The sequence below is a fragment of the Podarcis tiliguerta genome, assembly GCF_965153285.1.
Source record: "Podarcis tiliguerta genome assembly, chromosome: 5".
NCBI classification, from domain to species: Eukaryota; Metazoa; Chordata; class Lepidosauria; order Squamata; family Lacertidae; genus Podarcis; species Podarcis tiliguerta.
Window position 1 is genome coordinate 33,670,489 of NC_139538.1, and position 17,813 is coordinate 33,688,301.

Genomic DNA, 17,813 nt, shown 5'->3' on the forward strand with positions numbered 1-17,813 from the left:
GTAATTATAGTACATTGTGGGACATCAACTCTCACCATCCCTGGCCATTGGCCATGATGGCTGGGGCCAATTGAAGTTCTCCAATGACATTCAAAGGAATTTTCCATATTGAGAGTAGTTTTGAATGTTACTGAAGAACCACCACTGGCAGAACACACATTTGTGATGTGCGATGGAAACACAAGTCTAGAACTTCAGGTGGGGGTGGGGAATGGCAGAATGGGGAGTTGCTCAACTTAAGCGGAATTAAACATATCTTCTATCTGTCACTTCTCCCCTGCAGATCACCCTCTCCAAATGCTGCTTTTCAGTAGATAAATGATAGGTAATGGAAGCTGGCTAGTAAGAAACTTACTCTAAAATCACATTTTCTTTCATAGTTCATCCCCCAGTTGCCAAAGAATGAATGTTCCTTCCTTTGTAATGCTGCAGCTTTCATAAATTTCACAAATTTGTACACACATAGGTCTGATTCATACATCAAAGTAATGGGCTGATAAGATGTGGTTTATAGACCCAGCAATGGACCATGCACCCTTTCCCCTGACTTTGGCACCGAGATCACAGATATTTGAACTGGGAAACTATGGTTTAATCTCTGCCTACTTGCCAGCCTGCCATTAGGTAGAGTGATACAGCTACCTCAGGCAGGTTTTTTATGTTATGAAAAGGTAGCAAATTGTTAGCTATTTAATTGATTACTGCATCCTTACTGCCAGGGAAGAGGAGCTCTTGTGGGATTTCCTACTTCCTTTTTTGTGTCCTTGTTAGTAGGTTGGATTGAACCATAGTTTCCTACTTCAAAAGTAATAGGGAACTGTGGTGCAGCGTGATCTTAGCATTGGAGCTGAGTGGGGGATGGAGTGAATGTGGGGAAACAAACAGGAACAGGGCTCCTTTACCATAAAAAACATGGGTTTATTAGTCTGAGACTGTTATGTTTAAACATACTCTGCAGCAGTCTACAAGAGCCTAGTAGAAATTCAGAATACCTGCCTTTCTCCTCTTGCATGCATGGCTGAATGATGGCATTTTTTATCTGCCCTTGGAGAACACAATAACAAACCTAAATATTGATGAAACCTAAGATTTGTTTCCAATTCCTGTCTCATAACTGGTCTATTGAATTTCCACTTCACAAGTGGAATTGCTAGACAGAACATTATTTATGTTCTATTTTACTGAAAGCCATGAATAGTCATAGCTTGAAAAGATCACATTATCAAAAGATAAAGAGGTTCTTGAAATACATCAGAACGCAGTTTTTCAGACAATTACAGTATTTGACCAGCACAAATGGAAGAGGACAAACTTTTGTAGAGCTGTAGAGAGATGTAATTTCGCAAATACATGGTAGTTTTTGTGCCATTTAAACAATGGTGTAGTCCATACTTGTAGAATAATAGGTTTTTATGCTCCTGAGCAGCCCAGTATTTTCTAATTTGAAAGGGATTGCCACGGTCTTTACATAATTGTAGGAGGGAGTTTGCTGTTATTTAAGCCAGCTGGAAAAAGCAGAATATGTGATAAACACTCCCAGGTTTGATAATAAGCTTCATTTAAATTAGAGGGCAGAAGATAGAGGTAGAAAGAGAAAGCTCTAGGAATTCACAGCTGTTGTGTAAAATCCTAAAAGGTCATTTGCCAATCACAGCTCTATCTTCACTCACTGGTTAAAACCCTATGAGGTAAGGATGGGACTACCAGCCAGTCTAGCTCTGAAAACAGAAATTACAGCTTGGAGGGACCTTACCTTTTGACATTTCTCTCTTGAACCAGAGCATCCATAAACTTTCTTTAAAAAAACAAAAACAAAGCTAAAAGTCCTGGGCCCCTGGTGGTCTTTGCCTCCCAAATCAGACCCCTTCTGACCACCTGACTGGAGCCCAATCTGCACCACTAGCCTTAGGCCCAGCTACAGAGGAATATGCAGACCAGGATTATAGAGGAGGCAAATCTGGACTGAGTTTCCTTTACGTTTCCCAAGGCAGGGTCCTGGCTCACTGGCTGGCAGTGCCGGGGGTTGTAATCAATTAGGTTTGAGTACACCCACTGAAATTAATTAACATGAGTAAGTTAGGTCCATTCTGAGGAAAACATAGTTGACTACCACCCATTTATTCCAGGATTTCCTGGTTTCTGTTTGGGGATTACCACTTTTATTAATAGAGAATGAAGCATGAACAACCCTACAAATTAGATGTATGATTCTATGAAGGCGCCTTGCAGTTTTAGCTACTCATCTGTTTGTAGCAGAAGTTTAAGCCAACCTCTTTCACAACCCAGGGGCTAGTACTTCAAGCCTACCTCAAGGCTTCCTTCCTTTCTGACAAGTATATTAAAATTTTGTGAGTGTTTTAGGTGCTCCTCTACGATTGCAGAAGTGCATGCATATTTACAGGAAGATGTTAGAATTCCTGCTCCATGATTGCAGTCATGCCTATCACATGACGGTATATGTTTTGACTCCACAGATTGGGATGTGATGGAGACAGGATGTTTATGTTACTGTGTTCCGAGAAGCGGGACTATTGTCCTTTGTCTTTCTCTCTTTGCTGTCTGATGCTAGAGAGAGAGGGAGCATGGTGCAGTGCACCGTGTGTGTTTATATGTAAATAAAGTAGATTAGCCAAAATGCTGAGTTGCTGAGGTCTGTTATGCAGCTGTGCAAACTCTGCGGATCCCTAAGTGTGCCGGTGTCAGTTGGCATCGGTCGCTGTGATGTTTGGGCAGAAGAAAGCTTTTGAAGCTCCCGAATGATCGACCAGGAGGGAGAGAACATGCCAGTCGGACATGTGTCTCTACCAGGGTCCTACTCGAGTGTAGGCTGAACTCCTGACAGAGGTATGAAATGAGTCACAGGACATCAAAGGACAAAGGTGATTTAAAATAAGAGTACGGCATGCTTGTTGGTTAGATCCATCCAAACGTGGCTCTCAAGTAACTTCAGCACCAATACTGAAAATCTCCGCAACTAATGTAAGCGCTATAGGATGTGTTTAAAGGGTTCAAACTGATCTGCTTTGGAAAGAATTTATTCAGGGAACTGGCTGAATGCAAAAAATGGATCAAGATCGGGGTCCTAAGCATCTGCTGCAGGGGTGGGGGGTTTCTTCCAGCCTGAGGGTCACATTGCTTTCTTGGCAAACTTTTAGGTGCCACATGCCAGTTGTGGTCAGGGCCAGAGGCAAAAGTGGGTGGAGTAACTCATTTTTACCCTTGTATATTAGGCTAGTTTCTGCACATACTTATATTCCCCTCTGTTCTTCATACAGGGAAGAAAGAGGCGTTCCAGCCAGGCAAAAGCTCTCAAGAAGGGTGCAAAGGAGGTCAAGTAATGGGGTGGGTGAGGAGGGGGTGTGGCAGGAAGAGAGGCTTGGTGGGCCGCATTTGGGCCTCAGTTCCCCATTCCTGGTCTATTGCCATCTGTGTGACTAAAACAATCAGATTGATGGAATTGGAAAAGAGAAAAACAACAACAATGAATACTGAATGATTAAATGAGTTGGCATGAAGTACAGAAACAATCACTTTACAAAATCTTTATTACAAATTTTACATCTTTGGGTCCTTCAGAATTATTTCAATCAATTTCAAAGATCATTGTTGACAAATCACATAGACGAGGTTCTGTGTTTTCATTTCACATTGGAAAAAAAGCAAACATTTCTTGAGAAAAGTAGTCTATACATGTATATAAAACTGGCAAACACAACCCTGGGAGTAAAGTAGTTATTCCAAATGCCTTTTTGTGTGTGTGTGGAGCCACAATTAAATAGAGAATGTTATTTTCAGTACAAGCCTGAATTTGGAGCATGGGATTCAGAAATTGACTTGAGGGGGGTTAGTCAAATTTACAGTGTTATGATCAAGTCACATTATTTCCTTCACATGGTCAGCAAAATAAGGGAGAGTCACATTATGCAGATATTCAAAACTGGCTTCTCTAAACAGTGCTTCTAATAAGGTGGCTTCTATCCTGCTGCTGAATCATCTGAGATTAATGGAAAGCCACTCAATATCTCTGTCCAGGTAGAGAGTCTTCTACTGTTGTTGCTACTAAATTGTGACTATCCTTGGTCTGCCAGGCATTGTTCAGAAAGCTGAAGCAGTAATGTGTGTGTACATGCATTGAACCAAACCTCAACTGTTCCTCTCTGATATTCAGATACCATATATCATGAATTCACTTGGTGTACATTCTTATGCATGATATATGCTTTGAGAAGCAGCAAATAGCTTTCAAATAAGTACCAGGGCCTTCAGACGGAGCCAATACAGAGGCTGAGGAGAATTTGATCATAGCAAAAAGCAGGGCTTTTTTCAGCTGGAACTCACCGGAACTCAGTTCTGGCACTTCTCAGGTGGGCGCCATTGCTATTCTAAGAGAACAAGGGAGGCATTCATGGTGAGTTCCAGCACCTCTTTTTCTAGAAAAATAGCACTGGCTATAAGGAATCATGGCGGTTTTAAGAGAGGCATTGAAAATGAGGACCCACCCCTTAAAAAAGGTTCATTTTCACAGCAATTACAAGGTTACTACTAGATATGGAAAAGAGGTCTAGTAGTGGGTGCAAAAAAGGGGGGGGCATGCTGATGCTGAGAAGGAACAAGTAGTGGTGAAATATTTTTAGTCTGAGGGCCACATTTCCTCACAGAGAAACTTCTGGGGGGCGCATGCCAGAGGTGGAGGGGGCCAATACCAAATATATACCCCACTCACACAAATATACACACACTGTTCTCTCATATCCACACCTGCCCTCCCTTTCACACAGCCTCTGAAACCTTCCCTGCTCTCTTGCACCGTTTTTTCCCTTCTCAAGTTATCATCCTTCCCCTTCTCTTTCTCTTTCTCCAGTCCTGTGAACTGTTGTTCAAGTGCAAATGGGACCCATTTTTTCCCCTAAACCCTCCCACCTGCCCCCACAAACTGCCCCCCCCTTAGGTGGCAATTAGGCTTAGGAACAAAGTTCCCATTCATGTCAAATCCTAGAGCAAAGAGGATTGTATTGAAAAAGTAAACACCAAGGTCACCATTCACTGGTCTTGGGAGATGTGAGGCAGAATTCCAGTGGAGATACTGGAACAAGGCTTGTCACCTTTGTGCCCAGACATCTACAGGTTAGATGAGGTTTGGAGGGGGAGATCAGATCAGAAAAGCAGATTGGGGAGTTATCAGCACAATGGAGGCAGCCAAAGACTTTTGACTGAATGAGAGTAGCCAGAAAGTGACAGTGGAATGAGAAAAGTCAGAGACAAAGGTCCAACCCTACTGAGAACTCTCCAGGGACTGGAAGAGATGAAGAGCACTGAAAGAAACAGGAAGTCAGGAGGAAGAATAGTATGGAACGTCGTAAAAGATGGGAGAAGAGGCAATGAAGTAAAGTTATCTAAGCAACAGACCCTTGATGATGAAACTGATTGTATCTTGAATAATGCAATGGCCAAATGTAAAATGTAACCTGATTAAAGAAAATAGAAACAGCTCTAATCAAAGGCTGGTTTTACCCAGTTGGTTTTAAATGACATGACTTTTTGCTGTATTAGAGGTGGCGGCAGGAGGTATTATCTTTTATCAATCACATCTGAATCCAACAGCATCCTGGCTGTTACACTTGCAGTGTACTGCAGGCTCAAGATTAAATGGCATCTTCATGTGGATTCACATATTTGCATAAAATAACAAGGCTGCCATGGCTTTTAAGATCTTACCTCCCCAACGCACATGGCGGCATATCTGTCAAGGTTTAATTTCCAGTCACAGGCACGGGGTATTATGCCACCCAAAAGCAACTAGAGCTGGAATGGCACACTTCCAAACAGCAACTTAGCTAGTCCTTAGTCCTCTGGCATGGCTATAACTCTGTCATTGCAATTGCCAGGTTTTCTGAAATAGGTAGCTGTAAATTTTGGATACTCTTTTGCTGCGGAAAGACAAGCCTGGGGAGAAATTATATTAAATAATATTTTAAAAATTAAACTAGTAGATTATTTCAAGAGCATCTTTGCTGTGGAAAGACATAGGAAAACAATTCCCTTGGTAACTTTTTCTTGGCTCTGTCTTCAGGGACATCAGGAGTGGATAGATACACTTAGGAGCAGTGTGTTTAAACCCTGGTCACAATTCTTTCCCCTGCGTACCACACTGAGTTCATCTGACCAACATATGAAATGCTATTAATATATCATATCATAAGCACTCAACAGAGTTTGGCACTTTATAGCATCTCCAGCATCCAGCCAACATGACTGTTCAGTATCTTGCAGGTGTCCGTTCACAGTACAACAGAGATACTCTCAATTTCCATGGGCAGGGATGTCTTGGATACCCAGAATATCCCTTCTGTAACCACAACACTCCAAAATTTGCAGAGGGAATAAAATACACAACCCACTAAAAGTAGCTCAAATGTATTCCTAACCACACAACCTTTACATGTTTTGACACGGATTTGTAGAATGTGTGGTTTTTAGTCCAGGCATGGGATAGTTAAGAAAGAGGAATCCTCAGGTCTACTTAGCTACATGCAGGCTCAGAACAGACTCTACGCTGGAAAAGCAACTTCAAATTTTCACGCCCAGAAAAGTAGAATTCTGCAACCAAGGTAAATGAAGCAAATGTAACCAATTTGTGCATTTGCTTCTTTCACACTTTCTCTACTTCTGTGTGTCTTACGAAGGGCTCTTAGCTATGACAGAGGTGAGGTGTCAGAGGGACCCAAGGGTCAAGACCTGGTGTCCTGTGCTGTTCACTGCCGAAAACCTGGCTAAGCTTTGCACCTAGGCTGCAATACTGGCCTCACAGGCCTCACCCAGGCCTATAAAGCCTTGGCCTCAAAACTCGCTCATTAGTCTGAACCTTCTGTCACTGTGACGGTTCAGCAGTTGACTTCTGGTGCCTTGCCCTTCCCCAAAGACTTCTCTGGAACATTTTGAAATGCTACATCAGATAATGTATTGAGAGGTGTGTTTTTTTTTTGGGGGGGGAGAGAACTATGGCAGCAATCTTATGCCAACTTACCTGGGAGCAAGCTTCATTGAGGTTTTGCCTTGGCATCCAACAACCAAGAGCAGATACTGTTAAGAGCTTGATAATCACAGATGCCCTGACTCCTAATCACTGGACATATTCCATATTCATTTTGCATCGATTGTGTGCACACAATCTATCCTCCCACCGTGAGAGATAGAAACTCATCAAATGGGGGTGGGGGTGGCGGCGGCAAGAGAAACAGATTATCAGAAATGCAGAATTCTCAGCCCAAAACTAACTTTAATTCACAGCCCTGATTTTATGTGTTCCTGAGTTAAGGACTGGAGTGTTCTGAGACAGAGCAATGAAACATTCCTAAACACTGGAGGCCTCAGCTAGAGCTTTCTTCTGCCTGCTTTTTAGTAGAAACAACCCGCCCTGTAGTCACAAATTAAGGCGTACTGAACGGAAGAATTGTTAATTGTGAACAGCTTGCCCAACTTTAGAATTTCTTTTTTAAAAAATTAAAAATTAAAAAGTGCCTTGTGATTCAAGAAGGGTTTTTCCAAGCCCAGAAGAGAAGGGGATTCACAGGTCTAACACTGCACATTCCTCAAGCCAGTTAGAGTGACTTTCCCGTGAGTGTAAATGTCTTCATCTGTGCCTCGATTAAGGTGCTTCACCATATTTTTCTCAAAGAGCAGCGGGTGGTAGGCACCCATAGTGCAGGCTTGGTCAAAGAACTTCTGGTAATAATGACAAACGTCTGTCTGCCTTTTGGAAGGGAGAAACTCGTAAACATCCACTTCATCGCAGAAGTTCATCATGAGAGCAATGCCTAGAAAGGGAGGGGAGAGAGACATAGGATCCATTAAAAGACACAGCAGAATAGGTGACCTATGATTCTATGAATCTATGGAGGTCTTTAAGCAGAGGCTTGACAACCATATGCCAGGAGTGCTCTGATGGTGTTTCCTGCTTGGCAGGGGATTGGACTCGATGGCCCTTGTGGTAGAAGAAGAAGAGTTTGGATTTGATATCCCGCCTTTCACTCCCTTTAAGGAGTCTCAAAGCGGCTAACATTCTCCTTTCCCTTCCTCCCCCACAACAAACACCCTGTGAGGTGAGTGGGGCTGAGAGACCTCAAAGAAGTGTGACTGGCCCAAGGTCACCCAGCAGCTGCATGTGGAGGAGCGGAGACGCGAACCCGGTTCCCCAGATTACGAGTCTACCGCTCTTAACCACTACACCACACTGGTCTCTTCCAACTCTATGATTCTATGATTCAGGGTTTAAAAATCATGAGGGGTGTTTGTGTGTGTGTGTGTGTGAGAGAGAGAGAGAGAGAGAGAGAGAAATCCTCAGCAACACAGAGGGAAGAAAGGAGGTCTTCCTGATGTTTTCTTTTGACTAGAAACCTACACGAAAGGAGTTAAAGGCTCTACAGCAGCGATGGGGGAGCTGTGGCAATCCAGATGTTGTTAGATTCCAACCACCATCCTGCCCAAGTAGCATGGCCAATGGTGAGGAATAATGGGATCTGGGAACCCAGAAGGCTACAGATCCCCCTGGCCTGATAGATATGGCGTCTTCTCCACCCCTGATTGTTGCAATTGAACACTGTTCAATTACTGCTAAGATTGCACCGGTATATGGATAGAAGTCATTTCTCCGCTGTATGTCGGAAACTGTATGAGAGCAAATAAAGTATAAGTGGAATTGCTTGTACCATTTTTATTCCCAAGCTGGAGCTGTGCTGCCATCTAGTGGCCTTTCCCCTTAGATGTACAAAACTCCCCCCAGGTACGTGTAATGATAGACATTCTCTTAATGAGCCACAATCACCAGGTTTTCTCACTCAGAGGCCTGTACATAAAAACAATACACCACAATATGAATGAAGCTGGTTGTATCACGTGCTGAACTTGTGCAGGGGGGATTCCCTCCCCGCTCCTCTCCTCAGACAGCTGTTGTCCTTTGACCCTCGTAAAAATTATGTGATGTGAGCAGGTTGTTTGAGTGTGAGGCGGAAATCAGGAGGAGGCTGCTTGTCTGAGTGGAGGGGGGCGCGCCATTCATACAATCTGCCTCTGCCCTATCTCCCTCCTCTATTCCTCCCTCCCTCCACATCACAAGACTTTGCAGTAGCCCCAAGATGCTCAGGGCAGGGGGAGGAGGCTCTTTGGAGATGGAAATGTCAGCTGCATACTCATGACTTATCACAACATTGGTAAATCAAACACAACCATTGGCACTGCTTTTCATCTGCCTAGCTAAAGCACTTCCATTGAGGTCGACTAATGGCCAGAGGAGGAAAGTTCCTTTCCTCAAACAGTGGTGGGGAACCTTCAACCTACCAGGCCCAGCGAGTGGCCATTTTGGGTGACTACACCCACATTTCCTGCACCTGAGATCAACATCGGTTGATAAGACAGCTACGGCCATTCCTGGGTTGGGACAGCTGGACCACAGTTCTCCATGCGCTGCTAACCTCACAGTTGGATTACTGCAACATGCTGTGTGTGGGGCTCCCCTTGGAGTTGATCTGGAGGGGGCAGCTAGTGCAGAAGACGGCGGCCAGCTTTCTTTGGGGATTTATACTGGCAACCAATTTGCTACCAGGCTAGTTTGGGACCAGGTTACTTGAGAGACCACCCTATCTGTTACATACTCAGTAGATTACTGTGGTTTGCAGGAGAGATCTCCCACAAGTTTCAAAAATATAAGACGCTCACTCTGCAAGAGCTCGGAGCAGGGTTTTTAGTGTGGCTGCCCCTGTCCTGGGAAACAGCATTCCTATCAAGATATGACTTGACTATTTACACTTTTTGGGGGGAGGTTGTGGAAATAGTTGAGGATATTTTTGTTCTGGCAAGTTTTCCCAATTGGATCAACGGGACTATATCACAAGTGTCCATTTGTGAGGGTTTTTAGTCTTGCTTTAAACATATTTGTTGTGTTGTGTTTTTAACAGTTTTTTAATTATTTTATGTGTAAATCAGCTTGAGACAGTGGCTTAGAAGACAATTAATAAATTACTTTTAATAATAATAATTGGAGTGAGCCTCTAACTAAGCCCAAGGACATGCAACTGCATGTTCTTTCACTGTTTACACACAACACACACACGTGCCTCTTTGCCTTTCTCTGTTTTCCTTGTGTCAAATTCCTGATTGCAAAGTTCCATTTGGGTGGGATCCTCTCCTCTTGTCATTTGCAAATTGCCACGCATACTGTTAGCACTATATAATGATGATGATACAATCTGTACCATGGGCTTCCGTGAATAGCAGTTCCTGGCAGATTTATTTTCCACAATTCCTCAAAGCCATTTGTGATTTATATTCATAACGCATTACTGGAAAAGGTGCCGTTCTGATGATTAACAGTGAAAAAACAAGATTATTTTTATCCCGAGGCAGAAGAGAAGCTTCACAAAGCTGTCATGTGTGGAACATGCTGTAGGGGAATGTTCACTAACAACTTTTCCGAATTTGCTCTGCTAATGAGGGCAGCATCCAGTCATGCTTTGTGGACGTCCTCAGAGGCAACCCTCGCCTTTTCTGCACTAGCACGGAATATGTTTGAGTCAAGTAGGGCTTCCCTGAAGAGCCCCACTGTTTTTGCCAGTCACAGGATCTCAATGCGCAGCAAGACAAGGCAATATTTGCGCCTTATCAATTCAAGCACAGCAACAGAATTCAGCTGGAAACATGTCCTCTTTTGTGTCAGAATCTTACTATGCAACAGTGCCATCTTGTGGCGAGAGTTAAAAAAACACACCGACTACCGTATTTACTCGAGTCTAATGCGCCATCGAATCTAACACGCACCTTAATTTTTGCAACGTAATTTGGCACCAAAATTGCACATTAGATTTGAGGAAACACAGTAATACTTAGGAGTGTGGGGGGTACGATATGGCATGGGGTGGTAATTGAATTATCATTTTGTTATAGTTATTTAGCTGCAAGTAAGGGGTGTATGTGTGTTTGCGTGTGTGTGTGTGTGTGTGTGTGTGTGTGTGTGTACCTGTGTAAAAAGAAAAGAAAAGAAATGCTTCATCCACACAAAACCAGTCTCTTTCCTGTGGTGGAAGCAGCTCAAGCTGTGTGCCAAACACTAACTGTTAGCTAAAGAAGAAGAAGAAGAAGATGATGGTAATAATAATAATAATAATAATAATAATTCCCTCTGTGTGCATGGTGCAAGTACAAGAGGCAGATCCTTGACCCAATAGTGTTTACACTAAGGAAGGAGAACCTGTGGCCCTCCAGATGACACAGCACATCTCCTGTCCTCCCTAACCACTGGGCATGCTGGCAGGGCTTGGTAGGAATTGGAATCAAACAACATCTGGAGGAACAGATATCACCCATCCTTGGTTTGCAGTCAAAAGATGGAGACAAGTGCCAACAGGAGAACAGCATGTTTGCTCAATATAGTGTCATCCAGATGTTGGTGGCCAGACTGGTTGGGTCTGATGAGAATCGGGAGCCAACAACATCTGGGGGCACCAGGATGACTATCCCAGCAGTATGCTAAAGGGTGATGTCAAAGGCTTCACTAAACAAGTGTGTTTTGAGGGAGGCAAGAGGGGTGGCAGCACCTTATAACAGAGGCCAGGGATAGACTGAAGTTGTAGAATGAGCATTTGTTAACAAATCTAGCCATCTATTTCATGAGGAAAGGGATAAATGAGGGCAATGGATTGACCTCTATTTTCTCTTCCATGTCTCGGCTGCTCTCAGCCAGAGACTTGATTCTACTGAATTTGTGGATCCCTTTTTTACTCCCTCGGCTCAACTGCCAACAACGTTTTGTTAGCTCAGAGGTTCTCACCTGGATGTTTTGGCTGCTTTTCCTTGAATTTACAAATCTATATACTTCTGCAAACTGAGCTCCCCAAGTATGTAGAAACCCTTCTCTTATTGATAGGCACTCAACAGGCCAAGTTCACTGTTATATGAAAAGATAGGTAACACCCACTCACAGTCCAGAGAAGAAACCCAGGACTTGCCCTGCGAACAACGTACCAAGCATCCCTGAAGATGGAGGATTTGGCTGAATATCCTCTGGTGAGTTTTCTTGAAGGATATCCCAGAGCTGCCACTGCATGTGGGGATTCAGGATATAAAAAGGTTGTTCGGGGTGCCTTTTCCGATAGTTCTTGTAGCTTTTAAAGAAACTGTAGTCCGGTTTTTGGTACCACTGAAACCAAAAGCAAAAAAGAATTGTGGCTCTTCTATGAATACGAGCAAAACTGTCTCCAAACAGAGAAGCCTGATTCAGAGATGCTCTCAAAAAAAATTCATGTCCCCACACCAAGCAGAAGAACCGTGCTGAATTTCAGAAGAACAGCTGCAGTGGTTCCGTGAGGGCTGCCTTTGCAGCTCTGAGGTGCATCACTTAAATCTCAAGTGTTTTGCGGGCAATTGGCTTGAAAATTGTAGACATGAGAGAGATGCTGCTAGACAAGAAGCTTGCTGAACTGCAGAGAAATAGATCCAGGGGTTGTTTGTTTTTAAATTGATTTTTTGGGGGGTTGTGGAAATAATTAAAGGGATGTGCTTTTATCCTTTGGTTTTCTTTGTAGGCAATAATTCAATAGCTGCCCTAAGCCTTGGTGGAACTGTACATGGAGCATCAAAGTGTTTTGATTTGAGGATTAGGCCGATTTCAGGTACCTGGTGCTTCTGGTGTCAGGTGTGAGAAGATACTAGAGAAGGAGTCAGCAACGTTTTTCAGCCGTGGGCCCTCAGACCATGTGGTGGGCCGGACTATATTTTTTTGGGGGGGAAATGAACTGATTCCTATGCCCCACAAATAACACAGAGATGCATTTTAAATAAAAGCACACATTCTACTCGTGTAAAAACACGCTGATTCCCAGACTGTCCGTGGGCCGGATTGAGAAGGTGATTGGGCCACATCCGGCCCACGGGCCTTAGGTTGTCTTCCCTTGTACTAGTCTTTACAACCACAGAACCATGCATTTCCAGGATGACCACAACCTTCTCCCAGAATCCACTGCAATTCCAGGCAATTATTTTAATATGCACATAGCTCAAACGTACCTCGTGGATACCTGAGTGATATGGTGCTGGATCCCACACAATTAAGATTCCAGAATTATACTGCGGATCTGTAACAAACTTCTGTTCTTCTACAGTAATAAGCTGGGAATGACAAAAGAGGTGGTGATTAATACATGTTGCCACTCTGAAAAGCACAGGGGGGTCAGACTGCAAGGCTTTACTGGTGGCAAATGTCACTGACTGTTGCAGGACCCTGTTCCATGAGAACTGCAACTTTTAAGCTGCAGTTCCTTTTGAAACCAAGGGCAATGATCTTGATAACCAGGGCAGGATCAGTGAAAACAGTGGCTCCAAATCTAGACAGATCTAGTCATGCAGTAGGGTTAAATGACCTAGCCACACATTCTCTTGAATTATTCTCAAATCAGGCTAAAGACCATGAGGTAGTGCACATATCTCTTCTGGCCCAATGGCAAAGAATGCTTGGAGCAATTTAAAAACAAGGTCAGGTCTGTTCACCCAACTATGAAATGCAGTGCAATAGCAGCATCAAAAATTCACACATCCCTTTCCTAGATATCATCCTCACTACTGATCCAAACAAGATTATCATGGATTTCATATATCATGGATTTCATAATTTGTTAATTTTCTACACTTTAAAAGCCTGATGCTCAAGTTTATTTGAGCTGCATTTCCTGTTATCCAAAACATCTACAATGAAAAAATGAATTCAAAAACGCCTTCTGTACAGAAAATATCCTCTGCACATCTTTGATTGCAGCAGGCACCAGGCACCTATATTCTCCAGACAGTGGCCTTCTTTGCACACAATGGTCAATGGCTTTCATATCATAGAATTGGGAGCCCATGGATCATCTACTAGCGCAAGCAGCAGTGACACGCCAAAGCTTGGCCTGTTGTAACATGCAAATGCATGATCATGGGAAACAAACCATGATCTGAAGCTAAGGTTTGTTTTGCTTCAGGAGAAACTAGTGACAATCCGGGATTCACAAACCTCATGGTTTGTTGCTTCAGCTCACCTGATAGGAAAAGCAAAGTGGGAACAATCTCTTTCACAGTAATCCATAAAACATGGTTTACCGTGACATGCGAACAAGACCAGTCTGTCCTCCACATCATATGCTCTTGATGGCACAGCCTCCCACCATCTCCCAACTTTTTCATGACCATTAAGGTGGGTTATACACAGGTAGCCAACTCACAAAGCCTTGCAAAAGGCACCTGCAAGTTCTTTTCACCGTCAAGCTCAAAATCCATGTAAGTGTGATAGGAATTTTGAGGTCTTAGATATATGTTAAATGTTCATAAGTGTACCAACCAACCACTTACATAGATCAGCACAGGAAGACTGACCTAGAACCATTTTGATTCCCAAACTGACCAAATGTTTTCTCTGCAAGGTCAAAGGAAAATGGAAAAGCCTCCCCATTGTCTTTTCCTTCACAAATCCTGTCTTAAGGGTATGTCTGTGTTTGAATAGGGTGTGAGCCTGTGACATGGCCCAGGAACTAAATATTTAACATTACAAAAGACTACCCAGGCTCCTCAGGCAATCCAATCAAGTAACCTGCCAGACAGGAGATAAACAAGGACAGGAGAAAAACCACATTCAAATTTCTGTTTTAGACCGCCTTTTCTGTGATGTAGGTATGATGTATCTGGGGGGTGGTCTTAGGTTACACCCCTTCTGTGATGTATGTATGATGTTTCTGGGGGTGGTCTTGATCTACAGGGTGGCAATTTCAAAAGTCCATATAAGGCCTTGCACGCCATTGTTCTGGGTTCTTCCTCCTTTCCTGCGGGTAAGAGGAGCACCCTGTTGCAACAGATCAATAAAGATCAAGCTTACTAGCTGCTTTGCTTCTCAATATTCTCTGGTTGGCCTCTGTTATTTTCTCCTACCAATAGGGAACCAATAGGGAACCTTGGATAACCCATAAGGGAAAAAGAGCAGATTTTTGTTTACAACAGGAGAACGGAAATACTGTTCTTATTTTAATAATTTATATACTCCTTATTCCCCACATGGCCTCTAAATGGTTTACAAAGCATAAAAAAACCCAATTCAACATCTTTGTTAAGATACAGTGTAATCAGAAACACACCATAATTAAAGTGCACAATAAAACAGTCCCATTAAAACATTAAAATACAAATGACCATTATTAAAATGTGCAATGGAACCGCCCCGTTAAAACACAGGGGAATGCTTGTGTAAACTACCAATCAGCAATCTAGGGTTATTAAACAATTGGATTAGATTTTGATTTTTCTACTAGGGCCTATATTCTGGATCATCCTTACTGGGAAATGAGCTTGTTACAAAGCAAGCCTACCCCACTCCTCTGCTTATTCTATGGTAGTCTGTGCCTGAGAAGGGGATTTTGGTCAACAGACCCCATTGCAGGAAGTTCATCATGCGTGTTGATGTAAACTGAGTTGCAACACTGTCTGGTAAACCTATTGTTTCCTTTACTGTAAATCTCTGCTATCTCCCCTTATCACTTGTGGGTTTAAAACAAACAGAACAGCATCTGACTCAATCTGGAAGTGTTAAGGCAAGATATTATCACCTGCACAGGGCACTCCTTCCTATTCACTCCTTCCCACAATTATTACTCAAGTAGTGTCAATGGCCTGACGCTCCTTCCAGTAGAGCCCCAAAGATTACATTAATCCCCTACTCACCTGGAAACAGAATGCCGTTTTTTTAGAAGCAATTTCTAAAGCCTTTAGACTTTTCCTGGCTGGCACCACTTTAAACCCTTTACCACTCTTTCATGGCCAAGAAGACAAGAGTTGTCTTTGCTTCTGTTTTAATTTTGAGCCAATTTGAGACCCACTCCCTTTATTCTGCTTGTCATGTCCCAAACTCATCCAATTGCTTTCTTCTGATCCTTCCCTAAAACCTTTCCCAACACCCCATAAAATTACTGCCCCCTTCCTCCTCTGACAACCTCCCTTTCTCTTCCTAAAGCAAGTCAGTCTGATCTCCCTGGCCCATGTCAATGCATCCTAGAGTTTCTATACGTTCCCAGGAATGCTTTAACGATAATCAATATAAATAACTCTTGTGTTGGTCTTAAACTCTCAAACTTAGCCTATTACTAGGGTTATTTATTCTGTTTATTGATTTACAGTAAATAAGCCAATTCCCCACCTTGATGCAGTCAATTTACTTTTATCTCTGTTGTCTGTGTTAATGGTTATTGGGTCAAATTCTGGTGTGGGCTCAGCTCTCAAAGTCAAATGATACCGAAATATGTCCAGGTTGTGTGTGAGAACGGCAAGCTTGCAATGTGCAAATGGCACATTTCATATTTTTTTTAAAAGCCACTGTTACCTTTACGGCTATCTTTAAAAGCAAAATAAGTGATAAGACTTTATTTGCATTAAACAGAACTTCACGGGTGTGTCCAATACATGTTACTTGAATGATAGCACTCTGAATGCCATGCCCTCTGCGTCGAAAGAAAAACATAATTCAGAAAGCACGAATCAGCAATCACGACCCATAAGCTAGACTGACCAGCTTCCAAACATTTTTATTCTGATGGTTACAACTGCTCCGACTGAAACGTTTCCCACAGACAAACCTCTCTAAATCTAAAGATGCTAGAAAAAGGGGGGGGGGAGCATCTGGAGCATGGAGTCTAAAAGTCAACACAGGGGAGAAAAGAGCAAGGAATGAAATATGGAGACATGTATGAGTAAGAGAGGAAATGTGTGTCTGTCCCAGTCACCCTATCTTGGCTTAGTTACAGTACTAAGGCAAGGCATGGGGAAACTTGTACCCAAAGGCCACTTGCCCTACAGACAACCTTCCGGGAGCACAAGCCAGAGATGGGTAGGGCCGGAAGCAAAAGTGGGTGGGGCACAGGTGTGGCAGAAGGCTGCATTCAAGTCACACAACCAAGCCAGAGGTTTCTGTGCACATGCCAGTCACACCCCTTTCTCTGATCAGGCGAGCAAAAAGGCAAAGAAACATCTGAAGGCAGCCCTGTTTAGGGAAGTTTTAAAGATTTAATGCTGTATTGTTTTTAACACTCAATTGGGAGCCACCCAGGGTGGCTGCGGAAACTCAGCCAGATGGGCGGGGTATAAATAATAAATTATCATCATCATCATCATCATCATCTTCACTTTCCACTGCTTCTGTACACTGAGGTTCAGGGGCACTTCTGCACGAACCTGCAAAAGTGTTTCTCCATTAATTCCGCTGCCTCATTAGTATCCTGCCACCAGATACTTCTGGCTATTTTTAGCACAGTGCGTCCACACCAGTACTGCCGCAGCTTCACAATCCCGCTTGCAGTGCCTTTCTGCCCTTCATCAGCTTGTGGCTAAATTGCTACCAGATTTACTTGTGTTCCCCTGTACGACTCCTAATGAACTACTGCATTACTTAACTGTTTGGGCTTTAGACTGCCTTGCTAACTCTGGACTTACTTGCCTCTATAATTCATTCTGCGTTAGCTATTACACGGATGAATGGATTATTATATATATATAATATAATATAATATAATATAATATAATATAATATAATATAATATAATATAATATAATATATAACCGGCTTCTGTGTAAATGCTAATTTTCAGTTTAGCTTTCTTGTATTTCTGACAACAGGTGTGATTTACTCTCTCCCACCACATGTTGTCCCCCCATCAGACTACGGGGCTATACTGGAAGCGACACTTCCCACATGGAGGCTTTTATGGCAGAGAACATGAAGTGCCTAGGGATTAGTTTTCAGCTGCTCCATTCCC

At 43.0% G+C, this 17,813-nt stretch overlaps 1 protein-coding gene across 13 annotated transcripts in view; it reads right to left on the minus strand.

Annotated features, from left to right (window-relative positions):
* Nucleotides 1–3,527: 3,527 nt before the first annotated feature.
* ST6GAL1 (ST6 beta-galactoside alpha-2,6-sialyltransferase 1) overlaps nt 3,528–17,813 on the minus strand; it is a 107,983-nt gene continuing 93,697 nt past the window's right edge. For 10 of the 13 annotated variants that reach the window (XM_083442876.1, XM_083442875.1, XM_083442869.1 and 7 more), the window contains 3 exons: nt 13,054–13,155; nt 12,013–12,187; nt 3,528–7,814 (listed from right to left, as the gene is read on the minus strand). In XM_083442876.1, coding sequence (XP_083299002.1) covers nt 7,573–7,814; nt 12,013–12,187; nt 13,054–13,155 — 519 coding nt within the window. In that variant the 3' untranslated portion in view covers nt 3,528–7,572. The remainder of the gene's footprint in view (nt 7,815–12,012; nt 12,188–13,053; nt 13,156–17,813) is intronic. The other 3 variants (XR_014511873.1, XR_014511874.1, XR_014511875.1) reach the window with 1 other exon arrangement.